The sequence below is a fragment of the Tupaia chinensis genome, unplaced genomic scaffold, assembly GCF_000334495.1.
Source record: "Tupaia chinensis unplaced genomic scaffold, TupChi_1.0 Scaffold000706_1, whole genome shotgun sequence".
NCBI lineage: Eukaryota > Metazoa > Chordata > Mammalia > Scandentia > Tupaiidae > Tupaia > Tupaia belangeri.
Genome location: NW_006160229.1, coordinates 6,340,537 through 6,351,183, shown reverse-complemented (window position 1 = coordinate 6,351,183; position 10,647 = coordinate 6,340,537). Strand labels below are relative to the sequence as shown.

Sequence of the window (10,647 nt, the reverse complement as noted above, 5' to 3'; positions counted from 1 at the left end):
ATAGTGGCTTAATCATGCATGTTATCATCCATAATATTCCATTTCTACTTTCATGTATATATGTTTTATACCCCATGTCTGACCCTCTGCCCTATTCCACTCTCGTATTACACTATCTCTGCTGTCTACAGTTATCTTCAATTCCTTTTCCTCTTAAAAAAAAAATTCTAGCTTATTCAGAGTCAGTGGACATGTTGTCATTTCCATCTGGCCATGTTGCTAGTAGATCTGATTACATTCCCTAGGGTCTGACCCTTGTTTCATGCTAGCTTTGTAACATCTAAATAAAATTCCTTTTTCCTTATAACTTTCATAATTGTTCTTTTTGGCTCAACACCTTCATATACTACTTTTCCTCATAAAGCTTTAGATCTCCTAACACAAATCGCTGTAAAGTTCTTGATAGTTTCTCTAAGGAAATAAATGTTGCTAGAGATGCATTAAGACTTAAAGAAATTCCAAATAAAATTATAAGACAAGGGGCCAGCAGGTGGTGTTAAGGTGGCTGGATCCAACAAGGCCTGCTGCACATTTTGAGTCCTAGAACTGGTGGCTTGAAAATGACACCAGGGGCATGTACTTGCATGCCCAAGATCCTGAGAGAAGAATGGAAGAGAATAGATTGCAGTGTGGTAAGACCCCTGGGGGGGTGTGCTCTCTCTCTCTCTCTCTCTCTCTCTCTCTCTCAAAGTGCACACGCTCTGTCTGTCTCTCTCTCTGGTGAGTGCATGCTCCCCATAGCAAAAACTGTAAAAAAAAAATGGCAAGACTGCTTTTTACTTCTAAAATTGGGAAAGATTTCAGAATGATTATATTCCCATTCTTGCCAATACCATCAAATAGACAGACTCAGCCTACTTCCCAGGGACTCAGTACAATATAGCTAAAGGATAATTTAATAATACTTATCCAAATGGTAAATATCTAGACAATGATTATGGTTACTTGATTCTGTAAATCTACAAAAAAAAGTCATTGAACTGTATTATTAAGTAATTATTTAATTTTATTTATCATTATTATTATTTTTAATTTGCCATAAGGCACATGTGTTCACCAGAAAGAGCAAGAGAAAGTGAGAAAACAGGCTGCCAAGTCCAGGACTAGAACCATGGTTGGCCACGTGCGAGTCCAGCATCTCAATAACTACACCACCTGCTGGCCCTGAATTGCATTCTTGAAATGGATGAATTGTGTGGTATGTAAATTATACCTCAATAAAGCTCTTTAAATTTAAGTTAAAAGTGTGCAATTTTTAAGAGATTTTTGCTATGGGGTATTTATGCCCACTGGAGAGACAGAGACAGACAGAGACATAACAGTGAGAAATCACCCCCTCCCCCAGAGTGGATAGCCATGCCTCAGTCCCTTCTCTTCCATCCTCCTCTTGGAGTTTTGGCCATGTACACACACCCCTGGTGTGAGTTTCAAGCCGCTTGGTCCAGAACTTGAACCACAGTCAGCCACATGGGAGTTCAGTGCCTTAATCACTATGCCATCTGGTGGCCTCAGTGCACATTGTTTGAGATAACAATTCTACTTCTGTAAACACATACTATAGAAAATGTTTTTACAAAATAACATCAAGTAGTTGAGATGTTGAATATATTAATTATCCCTGTTTAATCATTACCCATTGTATTCATGTACTGAAAAATCACATTACATCCCCCATGAGTATATACAACTATTATGTTAATTTAAAAAAAAGAATTTTTTACCTGATAAATGATATTCCAGAATAGTATAGAGTGATAATTATCATTGTTTACCATATTTTTTAGATACTAGAAGAATAGACATGCAATTTTTACTTTGAATCATTTTTACTTAACTTTATTTGTTATTATTTAATTTGAATGGGGGGGGAGAGTGAAAAAGCAAACCACCAAGTCCAGGACTCAAACCACAGTCTGCCATGTGGGAATCTACAACCTTTAACCACCACACCACTTGCTGGCCCTTACAATTTTTACTCTTAAAACAGAAATTACTACAAATATTAGTACAAGAGAATCTACACAGCCAGCAGAGTGGAACTGCCAATTCTACTCTATGTCCACTCTACAGGTTACATTAGAGAGGTTGGGTTAATACAAGAAAAGGAAGAATGAAAGCCACTAGGATAAGAGACTGTCCCAAACTCATGCAAATCTTACTTTGATTGCTTTCAATCCATGAGATATTTCATCTTCTTCCACAATTGCAGTAACCTTTTGTCCAACTTTTAAAGGTGTATTACCAGTCACAACATCACTTTTGAAGTGGATTGACTCATTAATTAAGCCATAATCGCTACAGAAACTTGTCACAACTCCCTGCACAGTTTTCAATTTGGTGTCACCTATGAGATGAGTAAACAACAGGTTATGTTAATCTCATAAGCAAACACTAACTCTAAATAAGTTCTACCAGAGGAAGATAGGGTAGACAATCATCTACTTTTGAAACAGTATGGCCTGCATTTGAGAAACAGATGACACAGACAATAGAGCATAATGATGACTTGTGTGAAATTCTAAAGGCAGAGTGTCCAGGTTCAAATTTTGGCTCTACCACTTCTCTCTATAGCACAGTAGCCTCACATCACAGGCCATGGAGAGTAGTGATTAAGAGCACTGTGTCAAGTCAGACTGCCTTGATTTCCATTATAACTCCTACAAATATCATCTGTGTAACTAGACAAATTTCTTTACCTCTCTAACCCTGTTCTCATCTGTCAACTGAGGAAAATAACAATTTCTGCCTGAAGAGTAACTGAGACATACATGTCAGTTAATGTCACATACCTGTCAGGACATACACGTCAGTATACATCACATAACTGCAATGCCTTGCAGATTAGAGTATAAATGTTGTTGTTATACCATATCTGCATGTTCAGTCTTTAAATGACTGCTATTATTATATAACTTCATAATTTTCATAAAATAATGTGCAATAGTATCTGGAGATTATTAGATATCTCACCAGACAAATCACTAAAAGATATCAAGATTATAAGTCTAGCCCAAAAGCACATCCAAATCATCAGGGAGTTTCTTTTGTCTGAATAAGCATAGCTGGTAAATGATATTTTGTGATCTGAACCCAGGCAGTCTGTCTGTTGAAGAATCTGAATTCTGAATCAGAAAGTTACAAATTCTTACACAACTTGGGTGAACTGACAGAATGGCAGTGAGGAGTTTTGTTTTTGTGTGTGTATGTGTTGTTGTTTTTAAAGGGTCTTGCTATGTCACAATCCTCCTACCTTCCTTAGCCTCCTTAGCAACTAGGACCACAGGCGTGCACCACTGTTTGCAGCTTTTAGGATAGTCCAGGAATCAAACATGAACTGCTCCCCCCCATGTGACCTCAGCCTACAGAGTAGCAGCATATATCAGTGTATGCCATTGTGGCTGGACCAGAAAATTGATTACACTAGATTATGAAAACATAAACCAGGAAAATCTGACAAATTGAAAAACTAGTGGGTCATAAAAAAAGAAAGAAAAAATATAAACTAATGGGTCAAATGTGTTAGTTACATCATATCACAGAAGAAAAAGGAAGGACAATGGAGACAACTGCCACTCAGGCACATGAAAATTTATTGAAGACTCTTCAGTGCATACCCCATTTGGTAAAAGCAGAGCTAGTAATGAATGCTGCAGTGAGAGATTTCAGGCAAAAGCTTAGAAACCATCATCTCTGGCAAACTTTGCTAAGACTCAGCTACCTCTGCAGGGCTTCAAACTCCACTGGCAGAGAAGCCACAGGGAGATTCTTACACCAAAAAGACAGGTCCCTGCTCGGAGGACACTACTAAGCAAAGCGCAGTCCCTTCCACTAGTCGCTCCTGGAGACACTGAATTGACTCTGGTGGAAAGAAGCGTCTGCAGAGGTGGGAGCATAGCGGGTAACACATGGCTGCCAGATCTGAGTGTCTGAGTGTGAGTTCTGCTGGACCACAGACCAGCTATGTGTCCCCTTTCCTGTCTGTGTCCCTAAATCGGCTGTAGCGTGGATACCACAACACTAGGACTTCTGTCATTGGGGTTTTTGTCAGAATTAAATGACATGAATGTCCTTAAAGCCCTTGGTTCCAAGATTGGCACACATGAGATCTCAACACAAATTAGAATTAATATAATTCAGAGCAGAGATGCCATTTATCCCAGCATACCTTATCACATTTTATGGATTCCCATTCACCACATACAAATATCATCATTTGTTTCCCCAGTCTGGGGCAGAATTTTAGGATACAAAGGTGAGCAAGTTAAATATGTGTGTCAAGTCAGACTGCCTTGATTTCCATTATAACTCCTACAAATATCATCTGTGTAACTAGACAAATTTCTTTACCTCTCTAACCCTGTTCTCATCTGTCAACTGAGGAAAATAACAATTTCTGCCTGAAGAGTAACTGAGACATACATGTCAGTTAATGTCACATACCTGTCAGGACATACACGTCAGTATACATCACATAACTGCAATGCCTTGCAGATTAGAGTATAAATGTTGTTGTTATACCATATCTGCATGTTCAGTCTTTAAATGACTGCTATTATTATATAACTTCATAATTTTCATAAAATAATGTGCAATAGTATCTGGAGATTATTAGATATCTCACCAGACAAATCACTAAAAGATATCAAGATTATAAGTCTAGCCCAAAAGCACATCCAAATCATCAGGGAGTTTCTTTTGTCTGAATAAGCATAGCTGGTAAATGATATTTTGTGATCTGAACCCAGGCAGTCTGTCTGTTGAAGAATCTGAATTCTGAATCAGAAAGTTACAAATTCTTACACAACTTGGGTGAACTGACAGAATGGCAGTGAGGAGTTTTGTTTTTGTGTGTGTATGTGTTGTTGTTTTTAAAGGGTCTTGCTATGTCACAATCCTCCTACCTTCCTTAGCCTCCTTAGCAACTAGGACCACAGGCGTGCACCACTGTTTGCAGCTTTTAGGATAGTCCAGGAATCAAACATGAACTGCTCCCCCCCATGTGACCTCAGCCTACAGAGTAGCAGCATATATCAGTGTATGCCATTGTGGCTGGACCAGAAAATTGATTACACTAGATTATGAAAACATAAACCAGGAAAATCTGACAAATTGAAAAACTAGTGGGTCATAAAAAAAGAAAGAAAAAATATAAACTAATGGGTCAAATGTGTTAGTTACATCATATCACAGAAGAAAAAGGAAGGACAATGGAGACAACTGCCACTCAGGCACATGAAAATTTATTGAAGACTCTTCAGTGCATACCCCATTTGGTAAAAGCAGAGCTAGTAATGAATGCTGCAGTGAGAGATTTCAGGCAAAAGCTTAGAAACCATCATCTCTGGCAAACTTTGCTAAGACTCAGCTACCTCTGCAGGGCTTCAAACTCCACTGGCAGAGAAGCCACAGGGAGATTCTTACACCAAAAAGACAGGTCCCTGCTCGGAGGACACTACTAAGCAAAGTGCAGTCCCTTCCACTAGTTGCTCCTGGAGACACTGAATTGACTCTGGTGGAAAGAAGCGTCTGCAGAGGTGGGAGCATAGCGGGTAACACATGGCTGCCAGATCTGAGTGTCTGAGTGTGAGTTCTGCTGGACCACAGACCAGCTATGTGTCCCCTTTCCTGTCTGTGTCCCTAAATCGGCTGTAGCGTGGATACCACAACACTAGGACTTCTGTCATTGGGGTTTTTGTCAGAATTAAATGACATGAATGTCCTTAAAGCCCTTGGTTCCAAGATTGGCACACATGAGATCTCAACACAAATTAGAATTAATATAATTCAGAGCAGAGATGCCATTTATCCCAGCATACCTTATCACATTTTATGGATTCCCATTCACCACATACAAATATCATCATTTGTTTCCCCAGTCTGGGGCAGAATTTTAGGATACAAAGGTGAGCAAGTTAAATATGCATCTTGTCCTCCTACAGGACCAGATATATGACTTATCCATTTGATTCTAAATATATGCCCATTTGGGATACAAGACTAAATTCACCCTCAAATTAGCGAGTTTTTCTACCCACTGGAAAGAGAAAAAGGCTGGTACTGTGCAACGCACATGGGGAAATGAAGGGTAAGAAGAGCCATCTAGGGTCTTGTCAACATCTTCCCACTTTAGATAGCCAGGAGAGTTTGGGGTTTGAGTCGATGCCAGCCTAGCTCTTGGGCATGTAAGAACTTGGAGACCTCCACTATTCACATACACACAAGATGGCATCACCACTGAGTGTTCCTGCATCATACCCGAGGCCACACATTAGGGATGAGGAGATGCCCTGTGGGGACACTCCTTGTATGGGGGACTAGAGGACACACAGAGGGATACCTTGCAGGGGCCTCATGTGTTGTGGGTATTGCTCCTGGGCATGATCCACTCTCCTCCGGAAGCAGGCTGTTGCCCGTCTCAGAAGTCTGATCATGGCACCGATGTCACCTGACTGGCCTGGGCACTGCGAGAGAGATGAAGTGTGAGAAAAACCATGCATGATGCCTGCTCTATTGGATGCCTTCGGGTCACTGTGTCCTCTCAGAGCATGGACTCCTGCTTCTCCTTAGTCTTTGTGATAGTACCCAAAGCTAGTTAGCTGCTCTGAGAAGAGCCAAGATGCCAGCACTCCTCTGGCTCATGCCTTTCATATTCTCCTCATACTCTTACCCCTGAGCATAGGCTATTCAAAGGCCTGCCCTCTTCTGCTGTTCAATCAATGGATATGCGGCAGGTGGGGGTACAGCTCCTGTGGATAATAGGTATGGGTGGGGACATCACAGCTGCTCCCATCAATGCTGAGGGCACCATTAACATGGCCTCAGGTGTGAATCTTGGGAGTTATGGCCCTGTGTGTGTTGAGGGGTAAAAGGGCTCCCCTGTGGGGTTCCATGGGAGTAATGGTTTGGAAGGTGTAACAGAAACCTGCCCCCAGGCTGTGCAAACAGTAACTCCAGTACTCAACATTATGTTTATCTTTAGTGCTTAGTATAAGGGCTGACCACTTGGTGGATGGTCAGTAGTCACACTGCAGGGATGATGTGTTTGTGTATGTGACCTCTCAGTGATACTAAGTACGTCTTTGTACTACACTCCATTTTGGAACCCAATAGTAATTTATCATAGAATTATTTGACAATCACTCCTATAATGTATTCATTGCTTATCTAATTATGTCAGGTATTATGTTATACATATTATATATTAATATATTCACTCATTTATTAAACTTTTGTTGAGTACTGACTATAAGCTAGATGCTATTCTAGGAGGTTGGAATTAATCAGTGAACAAAAGAGGTGAGTATCTTGGCCCCATTTGCTCATAAGAAGAATGTAAGGGAGAAAGTAAACATAAAAAATTCTAAAACACATGGTGTTAGAAGATAAGAAATCTCATGATAAAACATATCAGAGAAAGGGGGTTCCAGACAGTTGGAGAGGGATGTTGGATTGCACATTAGAACAGGGGAGTTGTGGTCAGCAGGTGGTATGATAGTTAAGGCAGCCGTATCCCACAGAGTTGACTGTACCATTCCAGTTCTGGACCCAGTAGCTTTAAAAACACAGCAGATGCATATGCATGCATGCCCAAAATCCCAAGAGGAGGGAGATATGGCAGAGAAGAGATTGATGCGTGACTCCCACAAGGAGTTCTTTTTCACTTTTCCTCTCTTTCTCTGTCTCTAGCGAGTGCACATCCTTATCGTTGACTAGAGGGCAAAAACAAAACAAAAAAAAAAAAAAAAGGGGGGGGGGGGTGTGGTAGGCTTTATTAGAAAGCAACAATCGAGCAAAGCCTTGAGGGAAGTGATGACATTCTCTAGGTAACTATTTGGGGGCGGAGCTATCCAGAGGGAGGGAGAAGCTTGTGCAAAGATTGTGAGACAACAGTGAGCCTGACATATTCAAGGAAAAACTAAGTGGCTTGAGCAGAGGAAGTGAGAGCTAGAATAGCCAGAAATTTGGAGGGAGAGGTCATAGGGATTCAGGCTGTGTAGGAATTATAGATCACTAAGTTCTTTGGCTGAAATCCCTGAAGGTTTTGGAACCTTTGAGGGAATCCCTGTAGCTGATTGGCTGTGAATAAGCTTATAGAGGCCAAAGCACACAGCTAAGAGGTTACTGCTGTAATACATGGCCACTGTGGATGGAACTTATGGGTCCTTCCTCTTCTTCAGTGAAAGCAGGTCATAGAATTGTGATCCACAGTCATCTACTTGTGGAGTTGAAAATGGAAGACCTCAAGAATCACGTAAGAGCAGTGCTGGTTGTCAAGGGAAAATCTATAGGGAGGTTACAGGAGTGCCCAATGCAATGAGCTAGCAGTGTTCACTGGACTTAGGGGATCACCAAGGATTGAGGAAATGGATCTGGACAACAACAGGCTAGAAAGGAGCATAGAGAGAGAACATGGCTTGTCCCTTCAACACATAACACATGAAAGACATAAGAGACATAGAGAGGTGAAGGGGAATGAAGGCAGGGTTTTTCCTGAAGGTGTTAGTAATATGTAAAACTTTATAAGTTGTATTCTGTACCAGGCACTGTTCTGGGTATATTACATGTGACAACTGATTTAATCCTCAAAGCTTTGCAAGGCAGATATTATGTTCAATTCTTTTGTAGATGAGAAACCCAATGCCAAAGGAAATTGAGCAGCTTTCCTGAGGGCCCTAAGTCAGGAAGAAATGGGATTTGGGCACAAGCAAATTGGCTCCATCACTGGTGCCCATATCTGCAGTATCACTCAGCTTATTCATTGCTTATCTAATTATGTCACCCACTGAGTGGACGACACATATCTTTCTGCTCTTTCCTCCCTTCACTCAAAAAACACTCCCGAAGGCAAGGTACAGACACTGAATAGAGGAATAGTTGTCAGATCAAGACAAGTTGAGATATTTGCCTGTGGTCATTCAGAGACATGGTGGAGGGGTTGACTTCACAGAGAGGGAGGTGATAGGGGTCCTTAACTGGGGCTCCACAGCTGCATTTCTGGGGCTCTATAAAGTGCATCAGACAAGTTGCAGATCAAGCATTTTCTGGAGAGAGAATCCATTTCCATCATCAGATCTTCAGAGACATAGAAACCCCACCTGCATCCCAGGCTGCTCTCAGCTTTGGAGGAAGTGGTTAGAACAGTATATGGAACACAGCAAAATATATTTCTCTTTAAAGGATACTGTTAAGCAAATAGAAAGATAAGCCAGAGATTGGGTAAAAATATTTGCAGAACATATATTGAATGAAAGACTTGTATCAAGAATATGAAGAGAACGCGCACAGGGGTAGCTATATTTATAGCAGATAATATAGACTTTATGTCTATATTAAAAACCAATAAGAGCAATTTTTGAAAATTCACAAGAATAAATAAATTGGCAGAATACAAACTGCGATAAAGAAGGTCATTACATTGGGTCGTCAGAAAAGTCATGACACATTTTTGCATAGAAAAACATAGACATCATGGCTTTTCTGACAATTCAATATAATGACAAAGTGGCCAATTCACCAAGAGGATATAATGACTATAAATATATATGCACTCAACATCAAAGCACCTAAATATATAAAGCAACTATTAAAAGACCTGAAGGGAGAAATACACACAATATGACAGTAATAGAGGGGCTTCAATTCTCCATTTCAGAAATGGAGAGATAATCTACACAGAAAATCAATAGGGAATCATGGACTTGAATTGCCCTTTAGACCAAATGGAACTAACAGATATAAACAGAACATTTAATTTAATAGCAGAAGAATACACATTATTTTCAGGACCAGTATATGGTGTAATGGTTACATCACTGGACTCCCACATGCTCGACCATGGTTCAAGTTCTGGACTCTGCAATTTAAAACTCATACCCGTCACATGTGTGTAGGTGTGTGTATGTGTGTGCGCACAAGATCCTTAGAGGAGAATGGGATAAGGGATTGTGGCATGGCCATCTGCCCTGGGGGAGTGATTTCTCACTTTCTGTCTCTGTGTCTCTCCTGTGAGTGCGAACATCCTATAGCAAAAATTTCTCTTAAAAAAAAAAGAATACACATTTTTTCAAGTGTACATGGAATATCTCCAGGACAGATCACATGTTAAGCAACAAACAAAAATCTTTACAAATTTAAGAACATTAAAATAATATCAGGTATGTTTTTCAACAAAAATGATATGAAACTAAAAACCAATAAGAGTAAGTTTTGAAAAAAAAATAAACAAGATGCTCCTGAATACCAAATGGGTAGAAGCCACCAACTGGTGGGGGCCGGGGTACAGAGAGGACATATGCTTTCTAATAGCATTTGATCCCTCTCAGAGAGCAGGGAGCAGTTCTCCTGGGGAGAAAAATAGAACAATACCTCAAAACTAGAAGAAGCCACGGGCCTTCAGGACAAGGTTCCAAATGGCGACAGTGAACTAGACTTTTAAGGGAATGAAGATTTTCTACTAATGATTCAGCCTCCAACAAACGAGCTAGCAGCAGAAGCCAAGGGCCTTCAGGACAAGGTTCCACATGGATACAGTGAACTAGATTTTTAAGGGAATGAAGATTTTCTACTAATAATTCAGCCTCCAACAAACAAGCTAGTGGTAGGGAGCCTCCTGCTGCACTGCTAGCCTTCTATCTCTTTTTCTCCTTC

General features: G+C 40.5%; 1 protein-coding gene across 1 annotated transcript in view; it reads right to left on the bottom strand.

The window, feature by feature from the left end:
* Positions 1–6,431, bottom strand: part of LOC102474180 (cancer/testis antigen 55-like) — a 32,780-nt gene extending 26,349 nt beyond the window's left edge. The window contains exons 1-2 of the mRNA XM_014592497.2: positions 6,338–6,431; positions 2,160–2,344 (exon numbers count right to left, since the gene is read on the bottom strand). Coding sequence (XP_014447983.2) covers positions 2,160–2,344; positions 6,338–6,431 — 279 coding nt within the window. The remainder of the gene's footprint in view (positions 1–2,159; positions 2,345–6,337) is intronic.
* Between the last annotated feature and the right edge of the window lie 4,216 nt (positions 6,432–10,647).